Consider the following 26,814-nt stretch of genomic DNA (forward strand, 5'->3'; position numbering starts at 1 on the left):
GGCATATGCCTGGGCTCTGACACCCCCCTTACCCCCAGAGCTCCCTTCCTGCTGCTCGTGCGGCTCCCCGATTTCCCTGCCCCAGCTCCTGCCGCATTAAGGGCTGGCCCCAGCACCCCACCTGCTGCCGTCAGGCCAGACCCGCCTCATCCCCAGGAAACACGGCCCCTGGTCGGGGGGAGCGGGGCAGAGGAGCAGTGAGCGGCCCGGGAGGAAAGACCCGGCCGGGAAAGGGGAGCCGGTGCTGGGCGAGGAAAGCAGCGAGCCCCCGGGCCGGGGCCGGTCACTGCCCCTCCGGCTGGGCAGGGGGCTAAGGCCGCGCTCGGGCTGGGCGGCGGCACCGGGAGCGAGCCCCAGCGACGGGGCAGGGCCCGGCCGGGATCCCGGAGCCAGGCCGGGGCGTGGCCACGGCGGCCCCGCGTGTCACGGGATACGTGGCAACCCCCCGCTTCCTGCCGAGCTGGGCCCGGGGCAGCCGCCGCCTCCCCCGGCTCCAGCTTCCGGCCGCCGGCATGCGAGCGCCGCAGGCAGGTAGGTGCCGCCCCGCGGCCGGGCCGGGCCCCGCGGGCTCGCCCCAGCCCAGCCGCCCGCCGCCCTGAGGCGCAGCCAGCCGCTCCCGGCGTGCAATGGGCCTGCGCTGCGCCCCATCTTCAGAGGTGCGGGGCCACCCCAGCGAGGGGACCGCCCCCAGCGCGCGCTGCCCCGCAGTTCGTTAGCCGGCGGAACTCACCCCCACTGGATACTGGTGCGGGAAAGAGCTCAGTAGGGGGCCAGCACAGTTAGGGGTTTAGACCAGCAATAAAAGCACCTGGAGTTTCAGGCACCAGGAGAAGAAAAATAAGGGGGCTAAACGCTGGTGCTTCGGGGCATCGGCCAGGCACTAGGAATTAAGGATTAGGCAGAAATTTCCCCTATCAGGGGGTTATTGCGTAATTGTGCATTTGAGGGATGCTTTTACACCTTCTTCTGCAGCATCGGTGCTGGCCCCTGGCACAGAGACGGGATGCTGGGCTAGATGGACCATATGTCAGGCAGTGTCCTTGCAAGTCAAAGTTCCCAGCATTGCGGTGATGACCCTCCTGTCTCTCTCTCTCTCTCTGACATGGGTGCCTTTGAAGGCCTGATCCCTGCCCCAAGGCGCATATGCTACAAATCTGACAAAACAATAGAGAGCTGCCGGCCCTGCAGAGCTGGCTGGATGCAGCTTGTAATTCTCCAGCTCAAAGTAACAGGTGGCACTTTCGGTACAAAGGTCCGGCCTTCAGGGACAGCTGATGCCCATGTGAGCTACTGCTTGTTGACCCCAGCAAGCTGTAGTCCTTGTGGGCTATACTTCCACAGAGAACAGGATTGGGAGTCAGGAGTCCAGGGTTCTAGTCCTCGGCTTGCTCTGTGACAGACCAGTTGCTTCACCTTCCTTTGCCTCAGTTTCCCTGCATTTAATGTGGTAATTAATTATATTTACCTTCCTTCATAAAGCCCTGTGAGATTCTATATGGTTATATAGGGTAGCTGCTTAATAGGAAGGATTTTGTGCTTTTAAGATGCAGACTCCAAGATGGGCCTTGCTGGATGAAGCTGCTGTGTTGCAGGCTGGGACTGGAGCTCCGCCAGGCCTCACTTTGGCATTAAAGGCCAGTGTGGCTGCAGGCAGCTCAGTTGTACGCAGATCCTGTGCACCTCTCAGGCTGGGGCAGTTTGTCAGTGAGGCCCTTGGTTAGGCAAACTTCAGCCACTGCTGATTGTGAGGCGCCCCGCTGGATCTGTGGCTAAGGCCAGATTATCTAATCGTAGGGTAATCTTATTTACGTGCTTAAATCACCTGAACTTAAAGCTGCAGAGGGTCCTATGGGTATTGATGGTTGAAACATAATTATCAACCGATTGCTCCCAAAAACCCCAAACTTGGATGGAGTCACGATCCACCTCGTACAATATCCTCTTCTACCACCTGGGCTCACTACTATGGTTAAGCGGGATCTCATGGTAAATAGTGCCATAATGGTGACTTGTAATTGAATCGCAGGGGCAACATGACCACAGCCAAGCCAAAAAGACTCAAGTTTTCCGAAGAAGAGAAGTTCCTCATCCTTGAAGAATTCAGCCTGCGCAAGGACATCCTGATCCCCAAGAGCGGGCGCTACAGGAACACGATGGACCGTCAGCGAGCGTGGGAAGAGATCACTGCTGCTGTCAACTCCCTCAGCCCGCTCGTGCAGCGCACGCCTGACGAGATCCGCAAGAAGTGGCATAACATGGTCATTGACGCCCGCAAGGAGCTGACCACGGTGAAACACCCCATGCTGAGGCAGCGGCCCCAGGAGAGGCTCTTCCACAACATCTTTGCTCTCTTCAATAAGACAGGGCCGGAGCTGGCAGAACCATTGCTTCTGGGCCCTGGGTTCAGAACGAAGCCGTCCAGCGGCCCGGCTGGAACCGCAGTGCCTCTCTGTGCAGCGGAGGGGATGCGGGAAACTTCGTCAGACTTATTCCTCCGCAGCCAGAATGATGGGCTTCAGCTGAGCCAGGGGAACAAACTGCTCTGCAAAACGGAAGTCCTTTTGGACGCAGACAAAGAAATGGCACCAGGGACTGGCTGTCCAGGAAAGAGCTTCATCCGTATGCCAGGGGACCCGCAGCCCAGCGATTTGTGCTTGGGTGGATCTCAAGAGAGTGTGGAAAAGAGACTGTTGGGCCCCAGTAAGGATCCTCCGCTGACTTGTGCACCCGTAGCTGAGACACACCCTGTGCCAATTCCCAGGACTACCTCGCCACCGAGCCATGGACCTGAGGTGCCTGCTCCTGGCAGGACTCCGGTGCCTCTGAACTGCTCCCCAGACTTTGCACTGGCCTATAAGATCAAGTGCCCTTTGAGCCCTGTATTCGAATGGCCTTGCCTAGGGGTCATCTCAAGCCCAGTCACACAAAGCAGCAGGACTGACAGCCCCAGCTCCGAAGGCATCCACACAGCAATGGATGATAATGGTGAGACAGCCACGCCCGCTAGCCAGGCCACACAGTGCCCAGCTCCTCCTCCTCCTTCCCAGCAGTATTTTAATTGGTGCGTGAAAGGAAGAGGCTATTAGTTACTAGCAGCAGCCTGGCAAACGGGCCCAATCCTGCCTCCCGTTACACCACATATAGCTGTAGATGCTACGTGCAGTTCAGCAGAGCTACTCTGGATACTTACCCGTGTCACCAAGAGCAGAACTCAGCCTATTCTGAGCAGAAGCCATGCGAGCTCTGCCAGTATCTCTCAGCCCTGACCAGTCATTGCCCTGCTCCTGGCTGGAGTACAAGTTTCCATCAGTGACAGGTCACCTGGTGGGTGGGAAGAGGCACCAATCTCATTTCACGTGTGAGCTGAGCCAGGATTTGTACTTGGTCTGACCCTGGTGATAGAGCTGCCTGTGCCGCTTTGCCCTCTGTTATGGAGTGTCATTAATAGGCACCAGCCCTTTCTAAGCAGGCCATGGTTGCCATGAGAGGAGCACGTTGCTATCAAGTGACCATTTAGAATAGATTTTAAGCTGCCCAGAATTCCCAAGAATGGACCTTTCCTCCCAGCCCATTGCCAAGTGCTTGGCCAAACATGTCTCCCCTGAGAATGGCTCTGAGTCAGTGAGCAGTGCCCCCAGGGGTGTGTTTGTGTCTCCAGTCCGTCAGGGAGCATTTTTCCTACTACCACTATTAAGATGCCTTTGCAGAAATACAGCCCTGTTCTCCCCTGCTCCAGCTGTGATAACCGTCAAGTGACAAATACTATTTCCATCCCAGGGCCCAGGGTTGTAAACAGCTTAGAACAGGGGTTCTCAAACTTCATTGCGCTGCGACCCCCTTCTGACAACAAAAATTACTACACGACCCCAGGAGGAGGGAGTGAAGTCTGAGCCCACACGAGCCACACACCCCAGATGGGAGGGCCCAAGCCCCATCGGCCCAGGCGGGGGGGGGGGGGGGGGAGCAAAGCCCAAGCCAAAGGGCTTCAGCCCCAGGCTGAGGCCCTGTAACCTGAACCACACTGCCCAGGGCTGAAGCTCTTGGGCTTTGGCGCCGGGCAGTGGGGATTGGGCTTCGACCCCAGACCCCAGCACGTCTAAGCCAGCCCTGGCGACCCCGGCCCACATTGGAGTCCTGACCCACAGTTTGAGAACCGCTGGCTTAGAACCATCTTGGTTCCTTACTACTGTAACTAGAGACGAAAGGCGGGTCAGCTGAAACAGATCAAATCCAGCGAGAAGGGACACCTTGCTTTTAAGCAGTGGTTCTCAAACTTTTGTATTGGTGACCCCTTTCACACAGCAAGTCTCTGAGTACAACCCCCCCTCATAAATTAAAAACACATTTTTTTAATATTTAATGCTATTATAAATGCTGGAGGTGAAGCAGGGTTTGGGGGTGGAGGCTGACAGCTCACGACCCCCCACATCATAACCTTACAACCCCCTGAGGGGTCACGACCCTCAGTTTGAGACCCGCTGCTTTTAAGAGAGTAGATGTACAATTTGAGGCTGGGGAGAAGTTCCCTGTGTCTGTTTTTAGTGTTGCTAAACTGTCCTGAAGCTCCGGATCATGCGTAGAATCGTGCCACAGATCTGCCCCGTATTCCCACTCATTCTCCAATTTCACCCCACTCTGCTGTCTGTGTGACCATGCTCCTTCCTAAGCCAGAATGCATTGGACATTGGCGTTACGGTATCACTCACTCCCTTCAGCCCACTGCAGTGAGGGCGTCTCCAGCTCTGCTTCTGTCCAGCTTGCCAACCAGGCTGCTTAGAACTTCAGCACAAGTTGGCGGTGGCCTGCCCCAGCCAGTGTTAACAACCTCCGCATGGCACTATGGTTAAACCTGACAGAAGGGGCAGGGCTTACCCCCCTGGGAAGGGCAGCTGCAGATCTCCCATTGCCATTAAGACAGCCCCACCCTCCACCTTAAGTATGCTCGGGCAGCTTGAAAGAACCTTCATCTGCTCTCGGAGCAGGGTCGCACCCTGAGTACACGAGCCCATGCTGACTTTGCTTGCTGTTCATCCGCCTGGGATTGCATGGGAGGCTGTCCCATGGCCTGGCTCACTGGCAGCACTCAGTGAAATTAGTCGTAAGGTGCCAGTACAGCTTTAAATGCCCGTTTGTAGCGTCTGGCACTACAGGCCTCACCACTATTTGATGCTTGGCACGACTAGTGGTTCTAGGACATCAGAGCTACCACACGTCTCATGTCTAGGTATGTGGGTAACAGGAGAGGAGTATCAAGGTGGGGGGCGGGAGGAAAAGAGGCCAGAGGTAACCAGGGAAAGACGAGAGAAGATAGGAGAGAGAGACACAGCGGTGTTAGATCAGAAAGGGCATCTCTGTAGAGCTGCTTCCTGTAGCCTGGACGAGCTTTCCTGGATGCAGACAGAGCAGCATTAGGTCCTGGCAGAACTGGGGCATGACCCTTATTTTGAGGAGGTTGGATCCTGCTGTTTGTGGCGGGTGGGACGTTGCCCCACGGGGGCTGGGTTCTGGGATGAACCGCCGTTTCTGTATTTTCTTGACTCCGTTTGCTTTAACCATTTGGGGGGTTGTTGTTTGGTTTGTTCAGCAAGCGCATCTGTGACCGAAGATTCGCTGCCCAGCCAGAGGGGTTGTGTCGGGCCAGCCAAGGAGCTTTGGGAGAGGCACAGCCGGCTGCACACTGAGATCCTGGAGCTGCAGAAAGAGACCTTGCAGCTGCAGAAGGAAAAGATCGTGCTGGAGAAAGAGAAACTCTTACTGGAAATTGTCAAACTGCGGCGAGAGCTGGACACGTGACCAGCTGCCGGGGAATGATCTGCCCCTCCACAGTCTGTGGAGCTCAGAGCCCATTTCAGACCCAAGTTCCCTGTTCCCTGGAGCTTCATGTGCTTGAGTGAAAAAAGAATTGAGCAGGAGAGGACAGAGCTGGTGCTGAACCTCACAGACGTGAATGGCGGGGACTCTGTTTCCTGTGCAGAAAAGACCAGAGAAATCACTCCACTGATGCCCTTAACCTGCAGTGAGAGCCACACCCAGGACATCGGGGGGCACCCGTTGTGGCTTTGGTGGCATAGCATAAAACTCGCATAGGTTTGGGAGAGCCACAGCACCAAGGAAATAACTCTGCGTGGGCCTACGGGGGGCCCCTCCCTCAGCAGGGTTCCAGAGCAGTCCATGGGCTGGGGAAGAGGGGCCGGGCCGTATCTGTGTATGGAACAGCAGCACAGCGCGTCACCCCGGGCTTCACCTGCTACATCGCGCGTTGCAGAGAAGACTGAACATGTAGCCGCGCCACTGCTTCCTGCCCCTGCGGGGCCTTCCCCCACTAAGCCACGAGCAGGGAATTTAAACCAGTATCTTCTTTTTTCCACCTTGATATAAACTCACTAAGTCGAGAAGCAGCATAGCAGCTCACTCCCTTTCCAAGCCAGGATCCAGCCCTGTACTACAGTGTAAGGAGCTACAGGGCAAAGCCAAAGGGTCTTTCCCAGGGCAAACTCCTGGTGAAGAGAGCGGGAGTTTTACCTGAGTAAGAACTTAGGGTTTGGCCTTTAATGATTAAGTATTAAGTTAAAATAAACAAGTGAGCCCAGCCAGACTCGTTCCCTGCTGGCACTGCCTGGTTTTCTGCTCTCCTCTCATTGCCAGAGGCAACAAGAACCAGAGCGCACACAGGGGTCTGCTTGCTTTGACCTCTCCTTCTGAGGATTGTCTATCTCGTGCCTAAGCTGGATAGTCTCTCCCAAATACCTTTAGGGGGCACACCTACTCCTAGCCACTTCCTCGTCCTGTCCAGCCAGGCCACCGTTCAGGAACGGCCTTGTTTGTATACGACTTTCTTAAGTGTTCATTTTAGTGCTTGGGAAAGTGCCTTGCTATTGACCCTGGCTAGAGCCAGACAAGACCCCAGCAGACACTACAAGCTTCCCACGCAACTCGGCCAAAGAATCTCCAGTGTGACCTGGATCAGCCTTGCCATGACAGTCCTGGTCCATCACTTCTGCTAGTCCCAAATCATGTGGTGGTTTTGGGATGCAAGCAAAAGCCCACAGAGAACTAGGTCAGAGTGATTAGATTGATCAGAGATGATCTCTTTTCAGCTGGGAACTGAGGCATCCAGAAGTGAAAGGTCACTGCACTAGTTTACTGCAAGCATCATCTTCCTGCATTACCATCTTATCTCCAGCCCTCTCTTTGGTGGGGATCCTTGCGGGGAGAGGAAGTGAGGCTCCTGGGGAACTCATCCCTCCCATGGTACAGAACCATTCCCAGAGGCCCACCTGCTGACGTATTCCGAGGGCTGCCTGAGTCAAGACCTCAGGATTTGGCTGGAGGAGCAGTGCAGCCAGCATGCTCCACCCTGGGAGAGGAAATTGGGAGTGAGCATTGTGTTGGTTGGATGAACCCAGAGCAGCGTTGATGGGGGTTGCTCTGATGCAGCTCTTGCCCAAGGGAGTGGTGGGGAGAGTATTTTAAATGCTGGGGATGGATAAGGTTCCATTGAGTTGGGTTGCATTCTGCTCCCTGGACATTCAGAAGCCTGACGACTCCTGTCGCATTTGAGGGTTTTAGCAAACTCAGCTAGTGCTCTGACGAGCAGCTGTACCAGTCACTGGCGTGGATGCCAAGCCAAATAAACTTGAGCTCTTCAGAAAGAAAAAGCCTGTGAGATGTCTGGTGTGGGTTAGGTCAGGTTATTGCCCATCACTGTGTGAAACAAAGCAGGACATTAAAAAGCTGAGGTGGTATCTGGGAGCCAGAAGGTGGTGACACCTGTCAGATTGCAGCACACTAGCTTGTCTTGTGGGGACACGTATAACAAGCGTACAGACTGGCTGTCTCTCTTGGGGGAACGTGGGTGTCCATAGGAAACGTAATACATTTGAAAGGTAACCGAATGCTTCAGATGGCGTTCAGATGGGCATCTTCTGCTCACAGGAAATAACCCGGTTTGAAGGGGTAGCTGCTGCTTGATTTCACTTCCCTTTGTCTTACCCGTGAACCCCAATGAAATGATTGCCGTGACAAGCAAAACAGTATCCTGGGGTTCCATGCCTAGTCCTCTGCCAGTGACTCCAACTCGTAACTGCCAAATTAACCTTGATCCTGCAGCCAAGCTGGGCTCTTTCCTTCATAGGCATCATCCCTAGTGACCCTGACCCCAGCGTACAATGGAGGCGGAATGGCTCAGGGTTACATTCGGCAGCTTGAAATACTAAAGTGGTTGAACTAAATAAGTTTGAAAATTGGTGACTTCTCACATGGCACAAGTGAGGACCAGGCATTTCCTAGCTGGAAGTTAGGATCCTGATGGGTGCTCTCTGAGCGCTAACACAGGAACCTTGAGCAAGCCAGCTAACCTCAGCATCTCCATTTCCTCACCTGCAAACTGAGGCTAATAGGTACTCACTAAAGAAAGGATTTGAAATCATACTTCACTGTTGAGATCCACAGAAGTATTATTTTCCTAAGTCAGACTTGCACTGAGGATCTCCTCCAGTGTTAGCATCCCCAAGCAAAAGACCAACTGCACAAAGCAAATTCATTTTGCGATACTCTAAACATTTTTTAGTTTCATGTAGTATAGTTGTGGAAACTAGGGGTGACAGAGCATGTATCTCCTTTGCCCTGCTGAGGGCACTAGATGTCACTGCCAGGCTGTTTTTGAAGGCATCGTTTGGTGGCAATACAGCACTAGTGGGAGAGAGCAGAAGAAGCAGAGCAGCGGTTCTCCACAGATCTGTAGGTGGCAATATTGATGCATGGTTTATGAATCCATCCTTTTGGCACCACGGACAGTCTCCAGCTGTTTGCTCTAATCTTCATGCACAAATGGACAACACCCGTTCCCCCTGAGGCAGTGCCGTAAATATTTGGGAGGAAAGGGCTCCACTGACAAACTACTACAAATGATAGAACTAGATTCATTAAAACACCAGTCCTTCCTCCATGTCCCCTTGGAATTCAGAGGCCCAGCTGGTCAGTGAATTAGGGATTTCATAGGCACCGCAGACCTTTCATGCCTGCCTCAGTTCACACAAACATCAGACCCTCTCCGCCCCGTCCATTACATGCCTGGAGTTCCACTTTTATTTCCGCTGTACATGCTTAAAGCAGCGGCTGTGGAAGCCTTTTTATGCAGGTTCATGAAATGGATCCCATGTCACTTCACACCTTTGTCCTTGTCACTATGTCTGTGGCCCGCTCAGCTGCCAGCGTTGCATGTTTGCTTCTGGGAAGGCAGAGCATGGAGTCCAGGGTTAAGCACTAGGTGCAGTCCTCTGCAGTGAGTGGGAGGGATTCTCAAGCACCCTGCTCCTCTTGCAATGTGTAAGGTACCAAGGGATGAGGGGTAGAGAAGGGAACATGAGGATCAATGCACTGAAGAACACAGTTCCGGTCAGGCTAATGTGCTTAGCGACCTGCTCCCTCGTAGGCCTTACTCTGAGTTCTTAGCAGGACTCTCTGCATAAGCAGCACTCCCATGAATCTACCTTCACTCCCTTAGCATGACTTAGGCAATGCAGACAGCCATGCCTGTTCTCTAGAGTCTGGTAAGAACCAGCCGGGCATAGTTAAGGGTCTGTGGGGAGCCTGCAAGTGCCAACCAAACAGCTGTACTTCCTGCCTGATCAAACCCTGCTGACTCTGTAAGTTTCCTCTCTTTGATGGGCCCTGTGGGTACCTAATGTGAGCTGCCTGTTTGGGAAGACAGACCTGTCTGGGGAGAGGGTTCGATTGGCTGCTGTTGGGGGTGGGGGTGAGGGTGAATGCCCCTCCAAGTTCTTAGCACTTGCTCAAAGCTCCATAGGCCAAGGAGCTGGGGGGGTCATGGCCTGACCACTTTTAAGCAGTGATCCCATACTAATGTATGGTGCTGCCCGAGCAGTCTGGCGCGTACAGGCAGAGGGACAGCCAGGCCAAATTTCAGAGCGTGGTGATGTGATCTCGTACATGAGGTCACACCACCAAGCCAAGTTGGCCTGGCCACTCCTCTACACCGAGAAGTGGCTGGGCCAAATGGTGCTGTGACCGAGCACACAGGGATTCTCTTTCTGTACGGCAGGGGAGCCTGGTGAGAACTCGACTCCTGTCCTGGCAGCACCAGCTCACATGCTGTGTGGGTAGGAGAGAGGGAGGCTCCCTGGCCAAGGAAGACCCAGGAGCCCTGGGGGGAGCAGGGAATGAGTGAGGACAGGAATGGGGTGCCTGCTGTCCGGGAGTAAAGGGACTGGAGTTTGCTTCCCCCTCCCCTGAAATACCGGTTCAGAATCTGGATCTGACCATCCCCGGAGTTCAGATCAGCCCATAGTACACAGAGGGCTCAGCCAAAACCTTTGGAGCCAGATTTGCTTTCTTACGAATTTTCCACCATTCAGGGCTTTTGGCTCAGAGCCGCATTTACTCATGTCTGTGCTGAGCGAGGAGCAATGGCCGTGCAAAGCACTCCTTGCGTATGCCACCAGGGCATCGTGAAAAACACGCCAGCTCTTTGCTGGCAGCGATCAGCCTGTGTGTGAACAGCCCTCAGAGCTGAGCCATATTGTCCACTCACCAAACAGCTGGGACCAGTCAGACTTACTAAGCCAGCCCAGAACTGGGGGAGGTAAATGAGCATTCAAAGCCTCTGGCCTAGTTAATTCACAGCCCAATCCTGGCACAGGTTATTCATACCAAAGAAATGCTTTAGACTTCCTCTGAGGACAAGCAGAATGAGTGCAGCAGACAGGAGGGAAAGAAACTCTCATGCACAAGTTCTCTCTCTAAGGTATATTACCTTTGACAAGTGATTGAGAGAACCCATCCTGCTGGATTTCTACGTCAGCTTTTCAAAGCAGAAATTACTCACTTGGTTTTAGGCAGTTGTTACAAGACAAGATGACCCGGACAGCCTGCTTTGGACCTGCTCTTTCAGCCAGCCCGTGCTAGTGGAGGGGAACAATCAATTTACGCTACAAGGTGTGGGTGTGTAAACAGGTGTGCTAAAGTCATCCTGGCTGTAAGTCGGGGGTGGGGTGTCACTGGCACTGCAGCCGGGCTGCATTTAGCCCAGTGGGGTTTGGGCAAGGAAAAGCATTTAGGAAAAATGAAAGGATCTTAGTAGGAATTTTGGCATCTCCAGGGAGATGCTTTGTCAGTAGCACAAGGCAACTGGGAGAAAACACCACATTCTTAGCAAACACACAGCAGGCGCTAAGGAGACTTACCAGCTCAGAAAGGCAGCGCCCAGTGCAAAATGGCTCCAGTAGGGCTGCAGCTGCTTGGCTCTGCCCTATTTAAAGGGCCAGCCATTGAAAGGCCTGCTGGGAAAGGGGGCAAGCCTAGAGTGGAGAGAGGAAGTAGGGGACAGGCTGCCCCAAAAGGAGGGGCTCGAGGTTGCTATGGCAGAGCTTGTACATCCTAGCAGCGATGGTGTTAAGTCACAAGCACTTCCCAGCCAAACATCAATGGTTTAAGCCCTGAGCGGGAGAACAAGGATTTTCTGACTTGGAGTAGCCGGCTGCAGGGACCCCGACGGACGCAGGCTGCAGCAAGTGCAAGCATGTGACCTAGGCCTGTTATGTAGGCGTCTCTTTAAGGCCTGATTCTGTGCGGGCCTAAGCCCCTCAGGTTAAGCCAATAGGAACTGAGTGCCCTTGGTGAACGGGTCGGGCCCACTCCTGCTAGCCCCAGTCCGTGAGTCTCAGGCTCCTCATACACGTCAGACTCCCGGTCACGGAGAAGCCTTGCTCCAGCCCGGTGGAGTTCACGGCGCTGCTCATCAAACAGGGTCATTCACTGAGACAGGGACAGCCCCGGGCAGGGAGCGAGCTGCCATTTGTAAATGCTAGCGAGGTGCTGGGCTGTCTGGCTTGAGCGTCTCTAAACCCCCCTCTTAAAGGCCCTGTATCCCTTCTCAGCCTGCCACCTGGGAGGGGTCTGTGCCATAGCTAATGCCCTCCCCCCCGGGTCCGTAGCACAGCCAAAGCATTGGGGCGTGATCGTTTTGCAGCCACACAACGTGGGTGCTGGTTACTCTCTCGGGTGCTTCCCCTGTGCGGGCTGCAGCAAGCCCTGGGGATGAGATGGTCCTTTGGGGTAGAGTCACTGTCAGCTCCTGGTTGCTCTGCTCCCTGGTGGGCCCAGCCTCCCCATGCAGTGCCTGGGGTGAGTTAAGTGCCGAAAGAAGGGATTCTCAGAAGCCAGCGAAGCGAGGGTACGTCTGCACAGCCCTGGGAGGTGTGATTGCAGCAGGCATAGCCCTCCCCAAGCCAGCCTGCACCAACCTAGCTTGAGTAACCCCAGCAGTGCAGCACGGGCTCGGCGCTCACGTCTACTCAGGGTCCTGGGCGGGGTTGGTCGCGGAAGACGCTGCGAGCCCACGCTGCCACAGATACGCTGCTAATGTCACTTGAGCTAGCGGTAATCGAGCGGGATCAAAGCTAGCTCAGGGGCTGCACTCACACACCCGTCACAGCGTTGGGGGGAGCCATTTACGTTAGGCAGTAGGACATGCTGCAGCGAGGGGCAGGGCTTAAACCCAGCTCCTCCAAGCTGGACGGATGGGCTAGAAGGAGGCACCTATCTCTGCTTTTTTTCTCAACTGCGTACCCGCTCCTGGAGCGAGGCGCCTGAGCCAGGGGCACCCTGTTTCAGGGAAAATAGGAGCCACACACGTCCGCCCCATCATAGCCAATAGCCCAGTACATGCAGCTGGGATTCAAACCACTGCTCTGCCTGATTTGAAGCAGGGACTAGAAGCCATGTCCCTAAGCAGCAGGCAATTGGCTACTCTCTCAAACTCTCCTGTGGGAGCTGGACGTTGTATAATTAGTTAGATATTTATTGAGCCAGAGGCTAGGGCATTCCCCTTGAGCATGGGAAGTCAGGCTCAAGACCTCCTCCAAAGTGCAGAGTGGAGATTCAAACCTGGAGCTTTTACAGCCCCAGGGCGAACTCTAATCCTTACAGGCAACACCCACCCCCTTGCTCTATCTTCCCAGCCTGCTTGTGCGCGGCTGTCTGGTGCCAGTTAGCCATGCTCTGAGGGACCATCATGTACTGGGGGTGCCGAGCTGGTTGGGGGCTTTATGTGCTATTGCAGTACCAGCGACAGTTACGGAGCTGGACCAAATGACCGGACAGGCGGTTGCTTCTATCTCCAAGCTCTGTGATTCTGGGGAACCTGAGGCGCAGAAAGGTGGAAGCCAACGTTTTCAAACTTAAATACGCACCCCTCGGCCCAAAAATTCACGTAGAGCAAGGGTCTGATTTTTGCATTTGGATGGAAGGGCCTACAGCTGTGCACCCACAGCTGAAAACGTTGGCCGTAGCACTCTGGCTTTCTGGAACCGCTGTGTTTGAATAATGTTACTCTTAACGAACTGAGCTGTGTTCACAGGCCCGGCTGTGTTGACATTTTCATTTTTGTCTGGGAACGGGGCAGTGTTTAAACGGTCTGGAATGCTGGCTTGGCCAGGGGGTGGGACTGGGAGGGGGCTGCAGGGCTAGAAGCCAAGCTCCAGCCTGTGTGACTGTGCCGTAAGAGGGATGTTGGGAGTATTTCATCGCCTCCTCTCCCACCAGGTTTGGTGAGCCCTCGTCTCCGTCACACGGCCCGCTTCTGAGGGAACTGCTTTTGGTTGGGGAGCAAATATTTCCTGCTGGAGCCAGAAGCAAAAACCTGCCCTGCTCCCTGGCAGCATCAATCTGCATCTCGCTGTGACGTCTCGCCTGACATGGCAACTTTGCGCAAGCAGCTATGCGCCCCTGTGCAAAGCTACCATCCCGGGTGAGAGAACCACTGATGGGGGAAACCCTAAAAGGGACGGCAGCTGGGACTAGGTCTGCATTTGGACTTCACACGATCACCTATCCCCAACAAACATCACGTTCCTGGTCCGTCCCTAGGAGGGGCCTTCGCTGCCTGGAAATCAAACATGCTTCTCCAATGCAGCTTCCTTTTGCCAAGGTCTCCCTTCACACTAGGCCTCTCTCGGACATCCCCCTCCCTCACTGTTCCTCTGTTAGGAGTCATCTCTCTCTTTCTCCCATCAGCAGTGCCCTCCGCCACCCATCTCTCCCCCTCTGACATCCCCCCGGGTCTGAGCTGGGTGGAGCTGCGGTACACAAGGGCCTAACCCAGCTCTCTCCTATGGCTAAGTATAGGGGCCAGCTGTATGACAATGGTCCTGAGAAGTGGCCTGCCCCTGCCCCTGTTCAGTGCTGCTAATCCCAGCCATCGCTGCTGTCAGGGCCAATCAGACACCGAGCCAAAGACTAGGGTGATCGTCTGTCCCGTTTTGGCCAGGACTGTCCCTTTTTTAAGGCTCAGTTGGCAAGAGCAAACAGAATAAATGCACAGTTTTGCCTAAAAAGTGGGGTGTGACCCCTAGCAGGGCCTGGAGGAACATATGGGGGGGGGGGAAGAGAAGAGGGGACAAGCGGCAATGCCAGCCCTGTGGGGGAGGGAGGGCTTGGGAGAGTAGCTTGGGCTGGGCCAGGCCAGCCCAGCCCAGGCAGTAGCAGGGGGCCTCGGGCTGACCCCGCAGGGGCAGGCAATGGGGAGGGGGCTTATGCTAGTCTCACACATAGGGGAGATGGGGGGTCTTGGGCCAGCCCTACGGGCAGGAAGCAGGGAGGGGTAGGAGACAAAGCAATGGTGAAGGTTAAGCTGGGTTCAAGGAGTGCTGCTGACATCCCTTTCTCCCATGGGCCATTTTAGGGCAACAAAGCATTGTGCTGAGCTGGCCAAAGCAGGTGGGCTCCACGTATTGTTTGAGTGGCACAGAGTTCGGAGAGCAGGGCGCTCTGGGCAGTCATTGCACAGATACCCCTGGGGGCAGGTGGTTTTCTTACTGCACATGCACTCGGAAGGAGCAGGACTACAACTCAGAGCTTCCTGGCCCCTGGGAAAAGAGGTTTCTGACAGGGGGAAACAGCTTGAGAGCTTTCACCACCCAGGCTCTTGCAGAAAGAAAGGTCAGTATGTTTCTTCCCCCCCTTTCCTGAAGGCCTAGGACTGTGCTTCTTGTGGGCTGCAGAAGCATACTAACTTTTTGGCTTAGACTTTAACCCCCCTGTACGGGAGCAGAGCCCCTAAACAGCATAGCCGGAGGGCTGTGCTCCGGGCTCAGACAGGAGCAGCGTCTCTTCTTGCCCCACGGGAGCACTAGAGAGGTACAGCCTGCTACACCATGCATGATCCCAGGATCAGAGTCATCCAACAGAAGAGTCACAGTAGGACTGTCTGGATGCCAGAAGTGATGAAAAAGAGATTGGATTACAAGAGAACGTTGCTCAGAAAGAGCTGTAACGGGTCTGGGCAGTAATTGGTTCCACACACTTTGATCGTACTGGAGGGTAAATCCATTTGGGGATGAAGTAATACACAGATTAAATGTGCTTTGGAAACTGCCATCCCCTAATGACTCATTTTCTGATACTAGGAGATTTTCAAGACCTTGACAATCTGAATGGACTGTATAAAAATGCCCTTTTAAGAGCAACAGCTGTTGCAAAAAAGATAATGCTACATAATGGAGCTTGATTGTCACGGATGGGTGCCAAGGCAAAGCAAACAGGTCAATTTAGAAAAACATTTGTGATAAGCCAGGAGTTATGTACATCCTGTCTAAATACATAACACTGCCATCATGGCAATATTACCTAGAAAAGGTGTAACAGATATATTTATGGCAAAGCATTTGTGTTGTCCATATGTAAAATGTGCACCTCTCACCTCCATCCTTCCCCTTTAAAGAGAAATTAAAGCGGAGGGTGAGGGATGTTTAACCAATGTTGCACTTAAGGTGGTGGTGTGGGGGGGGTTATATTACACACTTCAGTTACAGTAATTCAATTATAATGTAACAAATGCACCTTGTATCTATCTCCACTCCCTTTGAAATCATCATCTCAAAGCAACATTGGAGAAATACAATGCATTATCGAAAGGCATCACTGTCACTTGGTGATCTAGGGGGTAAGTGTCATTCAAATTAGATTAATCAAAACCTTATGGGTGTTCAGTTTAATTCAGGCAGAAACCATTACTAGAGGCAATTTATTGGACTAGGCAGAGCTATGCTCTGCTCTAGCGGTAGAACGCTGTGGAATAAATGAGGTTACAGATTGAGTGGATTACTTACGTTTTAGAAACAAGTCAAGAACTTGTGAGGAACCAGCTAAGTGACTAGTTAGATGGTCTCTAAGAAAACCACATAATGGAATAGTTGGGTCATGGGAGTAAACTGCCATTTGCCTTACATCCAACGTTAACCCGAATTCACACACTATTTTCCTAACTCAGAGCCCTCTAGGATCTGTACCATCTTCACTCATATGATCCATCTTTATCCTAGAAAGAAAAGGGATTATAATGGTCAAGAATATTAATCTTGTGAAATGTATCCAACCATGAACCTTAGGTTTTTTTACTGTCTTTATTCAAAGTAACTCAAGTACATGTTTTTTGTACAACAGCGGGCCTGGCATAGGATATGGTTGTGGATACATGAAGTGATAAGGTTCAGAACAATTACTACAATATTAAAAACTGGAAAAAGCCATGCTCGTTTCACTCCAGAATTGTGTTCATTTAAAAAGACATGGGAACAAACACTATGAATTCCAAATGCCAGTTCTCTGGTACATACAGAGATGGTGACACGCTCTGGTGCTATATGGATCTCGGTGGAGCTTAGAGCAACAGGAAAAGCCAGTAGAAGAACAAGGAGTCTATTGGTCAGTGCTTAAAAAAAAAAAAAAAAAAAAAAAAGATATTTGGTAGAGATTGTTTATAAGGCAGGAGATTGGATCATAATCTTCCCTTTGGCCTGAACATCTATAGCTGGGGATTTCAAAGGAGCTAAGTGAGTTAGGAGCCCAACTCCCACTGAAAGTCAAGAGGAGACTGGTGTCTAATGCCCTGAGGCCCCATTGGAAAAAAATTCTGCCTATGAAGAACATCCATGAAGGCTCAGTTTCTGTCATGTCAGGGCACGGAGGTGGGGGAAAGCGGCTTGACAGTTGGACCATATGACTGAGCTCCCATGAAGGACCCATGAAGGAGCTGACTGGCAGGTTAGAGCACGTACATATGTGCTGTCTAGGTGGGTTTGTTTTGTTTTACCTGAGATTTTAACCTGACTTCACAAGAATGGATTTGACCAGCATACACAACTCCATTAGAAAAAGGAGAACATGGCCCCTGAATTGGACACGGACAATATGACAGAGGAGGATATAGGAACCACCAACTCAAATGGACCAGAAGATGCTGAAGAGATAACATCAGTGGACAGACAAAGGTAACATTGCCATCAGATAACGGTCTCACTGCCACATAAATAGCAAGGCAAAGCCAAGGCTCACATTGTTAACGCGGGAACCACTGATCCTTGCATAATATTCCCCTGCAATAGTGTGATTTCTGTTACACCAAAAAACCAGTGGAGATCTGGTCATTTTATCGGCTGTGGAATGGATGCAGTGAAGGGACAGCAAAGGAGTAGACACAGGGCCTGTTCCAAAGCCTTGATAATGACTTCAGTAAGCACAGGGTGGGCCCTGTAGAGTCCAATCCTGTGATATTATAAGTTACGGGTGCTCAGCAGCACACAGAATCAGGTCCTTATTGTGCTCCTCAGTCAAGCCAGAGGTTGTAAAAGGCCAACTGGGTTTCTATGGATAAACTAAGGTGCAGCTAACAAATTTGTTTAATAAATGAATTCTCTCTGAATAACGGTCAGTCTTCCGGCTTTTCAGATTGTCTGGCCTCTTTCCATCTGGGAGATGTTTTATTTTTCAATTAATAATTTATGTTAAATGTAATTTGCAAAAAGCCACCTTTGGTCTTAAGTTCTTTCGGAAGGAGCAAGCACAGCATGTCCTGGGGAATAACGGTGCCATGGGAGAAGCCCACAGAATGGAGGGAACCACGTCAGGAAGAGGCCCAAGGAAGCACGGTGTCGAAGGGGGAAGTCACCTGTGGTCTGACCTGGGAGAGTAGCCCCAGGATTCTGTATGTCATCATGTGATCACCTACAACCTAGGAACCAAAAATATCCTAGACTGTTTTTCCAGACATTAAGCCAAGGCAGTTCTCAGTTGTAGTTATTCCAAAGTCCCCAGGGCTCTGGGACATGATGATCCACCATCAAAAAAAGCAGCAACTGGAATACTCTATTAACCATTTTCCTCTTGCTTTTAAAGTCCTCCGATTAGGGGGTGGCGATTCCAAGGGCTTCAGAAAACTCAAGACCAAAGTGCACTTAGGTCTAACCTTATTCAATAAATAGAAAGCTTGAAGGTCCTAAACCTTGTGATACTGTCAGCTGAAAAATGGGGTGCAAGCAGGGGTGTGTCCTAGATATTTTACTGGGAGATAGAGAGCGCGAGAGAGCTCATATATATTTAGATATATTATATCACTCATGTTAAAGCATTACAAATAAGTAGAGGGGGGAAAAAAAAACTCTTTTGCTATTTTCTGGACTTTTTCCAAGACAGAAGTGCAGATTTGTCACTGCCTTTACTCTGATCTTGAGGAGATTAAATGACATGTAATACACCATCCTGTTTGAATCACTCAAGTATCAAGAGAAAAGCAACACAATCAACTTTAAAAGCTCAGAAGTACAGAGAAGAAAAGTTGCATCTTTTAAGACTTTGGCCAATCTTAAAACATTCTTATTCTTTCACACATTCCTCTCAAAAAAGTCGAAGGACTCTGGGGTTTTTTTTGGAAACAGTTCCACAGTTAAGTGGGACATCATTTCCCAGGTCATCCCAAAGAACCATGACATCACTTCCTCGCTCAGATTTGGCCTCATTCCAATGTTCGTCCATCATTAACTTTGGTGCTGGGGTTCTAGCAAATTTCTTCTCTTTTTTAAAAAAAAAATGTTTTTTTAAATAGGGCTATTGCAATTTTCTTCTTTTCTTTTGTTGTTAAAATCTGCAAAATAATGGGACACAGAAAAAGAGTGGTCTTCCATTCTAGCTGGAGGTAGGTAGCAAGGTTTCAGGAATATAAAGTTCAAAAGAACAAAGACAGTCTTGTGCTTTCAAACAACACATAGGTATGTGGCCAAAAATATAAATTTCATAGGAAGTGAGTTTCTAATGAAACTGATACGAGGTAAAAAGTGTAGCAAGGACTTCATTCAGAGGAGGTCTACCCTTCACTTCTTCTGCCTGTTTTCTAGTGATAGCCAGAAAAGGCTGGGTCATCAGCTTCAATCGGTCACTCTCCCTTTCTCCTTGAAAGTTCATGACCCAGGTTGACAGAAGGTTACACAAAGATGAGCGACAGCGGAGGACACATACAGTTCTCATGCCGAGACTCCTGGATCCACGAGCCCTGGCACCCAGCGATGGAGGTGGCAGTCCAGAATGTCCTGAAATTGGAAGCACAGCCCAGGAGCAGGACTGGGTTAATCTTCCATCTCGCAGAATCCACCACAGCTCCATGAGCAAGGGTGGCCCACGAGTGGAGCTCCCAGCATTGCCAACCACAGGTGTTCGAAAATCATGAGCCAGCCACCCCCACGCCCCCCCCCCAAAATCACTGGCTTAAAAATATTAATAAGTTTACAGTTCTTTTTATTTGCCTTCTGATTTTCGAGCACGTCATATTTTCAAGCTTTTCTCTGCAAAAATGAAGGTCAGAAGCGTATTTTTCTGGGTGAAAGCCAAGGGTCTCGTGTGATCACATGACTCCAGGTTTTGAGGAAACCACCAGATAGCATAAAACTCAGGATTAAACCACTAGAACTGGCAACACTGATTCCCACACAGCACAACACGGGCCAGAACAGCCGCTGGGATTCCAGCTATCGAAACCCTGGGGCGCTGAGCGGCATGGACAGGCTCCAGGGCCATTCAGCCCTACTTGGCCGGGGCAGTGCTGTCTCAGTTCTGTGTAGGGAAGGGAAGTCAAAAAGGGAAGGTCTATGAAGACTCTCTCACCCCATGCCCTGGGCTGTTGAGAGCAGCACTGTCCTCGCATACTGCTCAGTCTAGGTCATTGTCCCCCTCTTCAAATGCCCCATTGGCTCCCTGCTGCTCTCCAGGTCCAGCTTAGCTTCTTGTCCTAGTCTCCCAGGTCCTGTATAGCGTTGCCCTGCCTCCAGAGGATCCCTCCTCACTTCACAAGCCTTCCCTCTGCCTATGCATCCCGCCTCCTGCCAGCGGCCCATCCTTTGTACGTGGCTCGGGCACACACCGCTGGAAACGTAGCCCTGGCAGGAGAAGCTGGGGCATGCAGGGAGCACATGCCACCCCTTTGCCAGGACAGTGCAGCTGGCCACTCTGCAAGGAGTCTAACGCTGCCCAAACCCAGTGGGCAGGACTGGGGCAGGCACAGGACACAGGGGATGTGTCTGCTCACTCTCCCCGAAGGTGGTTTGCGATTCTGGCACCAGGCTTGGGGGCTTTCCAGCCAGATACAAAGTGGGGCAGAAAATAAACCAAATAAGGACAAAATCCTTCCTCAGCAACACTGACAGTCCCTTTGGGCTAAGCTGGCTGGGTAACAGCCCTGATCATCACTCAGCCACTTACCTGGCTCCCTCCAGCCCATCCCCCTCGCATCGGGCCCCGCTGGCCACAGCGTCCGGCCGGCACTCCACGCAGACCCGCCTCTCTCTCATCAGCTGGCTGCTCCACAGGTGCAGGCGGCAGGCGGCTCCCACCTGCTTCAGGCGGAAGTAGACGCAGTAACTGGAAAGGGAGAGGGAGAGAATTAGCCAGGATGCCAACCCCCCTCTGCAATGGGTTTCTGCTCCCGCAGGGGCGGGGGTGGCCTGTGGTGAGAAGAGAGGCTTGCGTTTGCTGGGGAAATGCTCTATTTGCCTAGAGATAGGCCCAGTGCACACTTTCCTAGCACTAGCTGACCTCCCTGAAATCCCCAGACTTTAAACCACCAGCTGCTTGAATAACCCGACCAGGATCAGTACTCCATGAGCACGGACTCCACGAGGCACTCACACAAATCCTCCACTAGCAACGGCTTGATGCTAAAAGCAACCTGGTAGCAGCCTTGCCACTGAATGAGAAATCCCGAGGCAGGATGGTCACCCAAATCCTGCCGCCACCTCTGAACCTCACCACGTCCCTGCCAAAGGATCTCCAGTTCAACCCTAGAAGAATCACACCTGCCCGCCTCTCCCATTGCTAAGGGGAGTGGATCCTAGCTGCTGCCCGAGCGAAGACAACTGGATTCTAGAGAGGTTCTGCCCTGGGGTTGTATCTGGCATGAGCTTCCCCAGTCAGACGTCTCACAGTCATGCCTAGGATGCCGAATTACCATAAGGAGATGCCGAAATTGCCAGCTCCCCTCTGCTGGCGATGAGATGGTACTGCAATGGGGCACAGCCAACTCATTGCCGCTTTCAGTGCCATGCGGGAGGAGGGGTGGCCAGGTACAGCCACCCCCAGAACAGCTGACCAGTTGCTCTAAACTTGTGCCCTGGGCCAAAGCAACCCTTGAATTGGGGAAACATAAATGTTGCCTAAAGCCCCTACAAGGCCAAGTTTCCTTATGTAAAAATGGGTCTAGAGAGATGCCCTAGTTTAGCTACTGTCTCTATAAGTAACTGCTTCAGCAGAGAGCTGCTTAGGGGCAGGTGGTGGAGGGGGACAACTATTAGAGATTCATCCCTCCCCGGGGGATTCATAATCCAAGGCCTCTTATTTGGGTTCCATCTGCTTTTGTGGTTTCCCTGTTTACTCACGAATCCCAGGCAGAGCTCTCCAAGGCTGCCACGCTGCTGGCCGACCCAGTAGCCAGGCACACGCCCACCTTCTGCAGCACCTGCATCCCAAGGAGGGAGGGGCGGGTTCTACCTGCAGCCTGCCCCCTTCAGACTCCTCATCCACACAGCTCGCTCCAGCTGCTGCCTTTGGAGATACAGTTTGGGGTTTGTCTTTACTGCACGTCTCATAACTCCCAAGCAAGGTTCAGAGTGGGAACGTGCCCCTTCAGGCTGGGCAGACACCGCATTCCTGGTTTGATTTGGTTTGAGGGAGGGAAAGGGGAGTATAGGCCAGTCTTTGCCCCAGGAGAATGGTCTCAGCGGGCCAAGGAGGGGACGACAAAGGTTCTGTTCAGGGGACGAGACAGAGCCCGCATGGGACCTGGCTGCTGCTCATCCCTCATTCCCCAATGGCGCGTCAAGGCAGAAGTCCGATCCCCTGCCCTGGGCAGGCAGCGGGATGAGTTTTGCTCTTGATGCTATCATGGCGGTCAATAATGCTGAGCATTGTCCAGAGAAGGTTCCAGGCAGGAAGAGAGGTATGTCAGCCTCCCAGCGCACTCCACGTGGCAAGGGAAACAGGGGCCACTGTTCCCAAGACACATACTGCGTTGTGCCTGGGTGTTTGTCTCCGAGGGTACGTTGACACAGCCGCTGTAGTGTGAACATGTACCACGGCAACGGGAGGGGTTCTTCCATCCCTGTAGTAAATCCACCTCTCCGAGAAGGAGTAGTTCAGTTGACGGAATCATTCTTCCATCGGCCGAGCGGTCGGGTTAATTACAATCGCACAGGGCGTGAACTTTTTCACAGCCTCGAGTGATGTAGTTAAGCCGACCTAGTTGTCCAGTGTTGACCAGTCCAGGATAAGTGGTGAGAGATGGATGGGAGAACTGGACATGCCCACAAACAGTAGAGGGGTTTCTGGACGAGGCCGGACACCAAAGCCGGAGGAGGAGCATGGAGATCAGGCCTGAGGAGCGCAGACGAGCTGATGCTGAACAGGAGACTCAGGGCGCCCTTGCAGTCAGGACTACACGGGTAGATGCTGCCAGGACAAGCCATAGAACATGGGCAGGATGGGCTGAAAATCAGATGGCTTCTTTTCACACCAGTCCCAGAGATGGAGCCAGTGAGGGAAGAAGGCAGCATGCAACCTGGGCGGTCCCTCTGCCCAAGAAACTGGGTATGCATGCTGGTGACAGCAGGGAGCCAATGGGTTATGACTCCCAAATGTACCCCAGGTATTTTAAATGTAGCAGATGAAAAATGCTCCCAGCTGGCCACCTCCCCTCCCCACCTACCTGGCCCAGCAGCCATTTGCAGAAAGAACAGGCTGCCTGCTGCAGGGAAGAGGCAGACTAGCACGCAGGAGAGTTAGGAACAATGGCCGTGAGGTCGGCCAGCCCCACTGACTTTCCCACTCCCCCTGCAAGCAGGAAATCATCCCAGTCGCCCCCAAGGAGCGGGGGACACATTCTGATCAGCAGGGCCTCCCTCAACCAGTCAGGTGACCCCACCGCCACGCTGTACAGCAAAAGGAACCTCCACAACATGCTCTTGTCCAGACGGGCCCCTGCTGTGGATTTCGCCTTCCCTGGAAGGACGATGACCCCAGGTAGAGACAAGCTAGAAGCTGCTCCAGGTGCCCCTTGCAGGCTGGCTCCCTGGCACTGCCAGTGTGGAGGAGGGGGGGAAGAAGGGATGCAGGCAGAGAGGCTACACACTTCAAAGCAAAGCTGCCTGCACCGCTGGGGAGATCAGGGCCTGCGCTTTCCCAAAGGCAGGGGGAGGGGAAGCTCTGATCTGAAGCAATTCCCTTAAGTCAGCCAGTGCATTCTGGTTGCTTTACAGCTGTCAGCTTGCCAAGCCTCCTCCTCCTCCAAGGGGCCTTCAGGGTTTTGTTCCCCCCCCCCCCCCCCTTCTGTTTGAAGAGGTGATTAAGGATCAAATAAACTCAGCTGCTGGGAATGGCCAGGAAAGGAACATAAGGCAGACAAGCAACTGCAGCCAGTCGAGGGGCAGAACGATGGCAAACGTTTCTGACATCTCTCTCCGCGCAGAGTGGAAGCCCAGGCACCCGTGTGCACAGAGCTGCTGGATTGGTGTGTGTCAGCACCCAGAGTGTTCTCCCTGCACACCCTCCCTTCACAGCTCACCAGCTGCCACGGCTGCAAAGAAAGTGCCATGAGATTCTGCGGGTAAAAATAACGGAGACGTGCACACCTGCGAGGAGGTGCAAGCGACAGCTGCCGTTGCCTAGGCCTGGCTGGAACAGGAAAGCAGCCGCCGTGCCCTGCGCGGATTCCCACTTTCTGCTCCACTTGAAGGTTTCAAACACTCATCCAAGGGAATTTCAGGAAGGAGACAGTGCAGCAATGCAGCTCCCACGGCGGGGACGGCGCCATGGAGGACAGCAAGGTGGTTTTCCACTGCAGGAGGGTTGGGAAACGGCTCCCCAAAATGATCGTTTTGAATGCAACCATCTTCCCCCAAATTTCACAGGAGCTTTGTTGTGAGGGTGTTTTTGCATATTTAAACCACTTCTGACATCCATCAAAATGCAAACGCCTCTGTTCTCTTGGGCTTGGACGCGTGGCTCTCAGAGTGACCTGCGGGGTGCGAACCATTCCGTTCTGGGAGCTCCCGCTGGGGTGAAACCAAAGAGAAACAGAACACCTTTAAGAAGTATTGGAACGGCAACTGCTCCAGTGAGCGATAAGGTAGCACAGATTGGGTGCGACAACCACTGCAGCCGTTGTGTGACGGGAGCGGAGGCCAAGGGTGAAGGTGCAGAGGGTTCTGCTGTATTCCAGCCCCATTGCTCCAAGCTACAGCTTTGATTGTTGCATCCCTTAATTAGCCCAAAGGCGCTACTTGGCACGGAGCTGTGAGAACTCGGCAGCCAGACAGTCAGTGGAACAGCAGCAGGAGGCCCTGGCATTACCACACCACGCCTGGGGCTACTATGCCGCTCCAAGAAATGCCCCAACTCCCTTCCAAGCCATACCCCAGCCACTACCACACTTCCACCTTACGAACTCCTAAGCCCTTCCTTGCGGCTGGAGCAGGCAGCCACCCATAAGGCCTCTATGCCCCCTCCTTATGGACCGGCTTCCTAGGACAGCACACAAGAACGTGTGCTGATGGCCACTCCGGGTACGTCTGCATGCAGCTGGGAGTGCGCTTCCCAGCCCAGGTAGACACATGCTAGCTCGGCTCGAGCTATAGCTGGGAGAAGCATGGGCAAGCAGGGACTCGGATTAGCTGCCTGAATACATGCCAAGGGGGTGCGGATGGGTTTGTATTTGGACAGCTAGACCAAGCCACTGGCTACGCTGCTCACTAGCTGAACCACAGCTAGTGCGTCTGCCCATCCACGCTGGGAAGCATGCTCCCAGGACCAGGGAGTGGGTCAGCCCTCGTGGCAATAACCTCAGTAAAGACAGCTCTGCCCACCTATTCTTACTCATATTGGTCTCACGCTTTCCCCCCATTTCCATACTTCTGACCAAAATGCGCCAGAGTTTGTGGCTGGAGAGCTGGGGGCTTGTTCTAACCTTCAGGAGGAGGCTGGAAGAAGACCTGGCCATGAGAGTAGAAAGGGGGTGGACCAGGGCTGCTTAGCATGGGAAAGAAGAGGCCGGACAGGATGAAAAAAAGCAGAGATGGGGATTTGAGTGCCCAGGATTGAGGGGTGAACGACTCCAAACATAGGGTTACCATACGTCCGGATTTTCCCGGACATGTCCGGCTTTTTGGGCCTCAAATCCCTGTCCAGGGGGAAATCCCCAAAAGCCGAACATGTCCGGGAAAATAGGGACGTGCTGGGCCGGGGCCGGCGGTGCTGGGCCGGGGGCTGGCCCGGGGGTGCGGGGCCGGGCCAGGCAGCGCTGGGCCGGGGCCGGGGGCGCTGGGCAGGGGGCTGGCACCCCAGGAGCCGAGCCAGGCTGGAGACGCTGGGGCCGGCCGCCGGAGGGAGCCGCTTGGTTGCGGGGGCCAGACTGGGCCGCGCCTCCTCCCCCCACCCCTTCCCCAGCTTACCTGCTGCCTGTTTCAGGTTTCCCGCGAATCAAATGTTCGCGGGAAGCAGGGAAGGGGGCGGAGTTGGGGCGGCGGCATGGGCGGGGCTGGGGCGGGGCCCCGTGGAGTGTCCTCTTTTTGGACACTCAAAATATGGTAACCCTATCCAAACAGCCTGATAAACACATGACCTTTGTGTCTCGTTTCAGGCTGGCAGCCTCTGTAGGTGCAGACCCGCCCTACTCCCCACACCCAGCAGCCGGCAGGATGCAGAGGCGGTAGAACGCACTTCTGTTCTCATTCCCTCATCCACACAGCCATCTCCTCCTCCAAGCAGCACTAAAACCCTACCGAGCACCTCACCAATCGGATCCCTGCAAGCTGTGCTGAGCCCCGCCTCATGTAACAATCCCAGCCCTCTGCCCCTCGCTCTGCACAAACCCAACTCACCGGAGCACAGCGCTGCTTGTGACAAGGGGATTTACAGCCCGGGGGCTAGTTAATCAGCTACCCTGTGGCTTATCAGTTACAAGGGGGGAGGCTTACAGCTAACTAGGAAAATCCTAGACAGATAAAATAAAAGAGAGATGAAAAAGCCCATTAAGATAATCTGGCCCATCTCGCTTCCAATTTAAGATACAGTCCCCCAAGACAGAGCACATCAGACAATAAACTGACTACACCAGCTCTAAAGAGGAACTCAATCCTTTTGCTTAAAGGGATTCACCTGCAAATCCATCAGGATGCATCTGTCAATAGTTGAGCAGTTTGAAACCACTCTCTGGGCCAGATGTTCAACTGGCATAAGTCAGCATAGCTTGACTGAAGCAAGACCAATTGACACCAGCTGGCAATCTGGACTGGCGTCCCCCCCCTGCATTCTCTGTGGAGATGGAGCACGAAGTCACCCCTTGAGCCAGTCTGCACTGGAGCTGGTTTGAACGCAGGGGTCCCAGGGCCCGCCTCGCCCCTGCACCCCAGAAGTCAGGTCTATGCTGTTTGTGACACTCCGCTCTAGCCCCAAGATTGTTTTCCATAGGTCATGGCATGCTCA

At 53.2% G+C, this 26,814-nt stretch overlaps 2 protein-coding genes across 5 annotated transcripts in view; one reads left to right on the forward strand and one right to left on the reverse strand.

Moving 5' to 3' along the window:
• The first annotated feature begins 398 nt into the window (after positions 1 to 398).
• LOC101951272 (uncharacterized) lies at positions 399 to 7,658 on the forward strand. The gene is made up of 3 exons (XM_005281251.4): positions 399 to 531; positions 2,027 to 2,985; positions 5,585 to 7,658. Exons 2-3 carry the CDS (start codon positions 2,034 to 2,036, stop codon positions 5,791 to 5,793), a joined length of 1,161 nt encoding a protein of 386 aa, XP_005281308.1. The 5' UTR covers positions 399 to 531; positions 2,027 to 2,033; the 3' UTR covers positions 5,794 to 7,658.
• Positions 7,659 to 17,795: 10,137 nt separating this feature from the next.
• LOC101951553 (somatomedin-B and thrombospondin type-1 domain-containing protein-like) overlaps positions 17,796 to 26,814 on the reverse strand; it is a 32,360-nt gene continuing 23,341 nt past the window's right edge. For 2 of the 4 annotated variants that reach the window (XM_065568376.1, XM_065568375.1), the window contains exons 4-6: positions 20,545 to 20,703; positions 19,577 to 19,631; positions 17,796 to 19,379 (exon numbers count right to left, since the gene is read on the reverse strand). In XM_065568376.1, coding sequence (XP_065424448.1) covers positions 19,314 to 19,379; positions 19,577 to 19,631; positions 20,545 to 20,703 — 280 coding nt within the window. In that variant the 3' untranslated portion in view covers positions 17,796 to 19,313. The remainder of the gene's footprint in view (positions 19,380 to 19,576; positions 19,632 to 20,544; positions 20,704 to 26,814) is intronic. The other 2 variants (XM_008168778.4, XM_008168777.4) reach the window with 1 other exon arrangement.

The sequence above is a fragment of the Chrysemys picta genome, chromosome 15 (assembly GCF_011386835.1).
Source record: "Chrysemys picta bellii isolate R12L10 chromosome 15, ASM1138683v2, whole genome shotgun sequence".
In the NCBI taxonomy this organism is placed as follows: domain Eukaryota; kingdom Metazoa; phylum Chordata; order Testudines; family Emydidae; genus Chrysemys; species Chrysemys picta.

Excerpts from the sequence above, each read along its gene's own strand:
- LOC101951272 (XM_005281251.4), top strand. The coding sequence starts at position 2,034 with ATGACCACAGCCAAGCCAAAAAGACTCAAGTTTTCCGAAGAAGAGAAG. Across the intron at positions 2,986-5,584 it reads CACAGCAATGGATGATAATG|CAAGCGCATCTGTGACCGAA; the intron begins GTGAGACAGCCA and ends TGGTTTGTTCAG.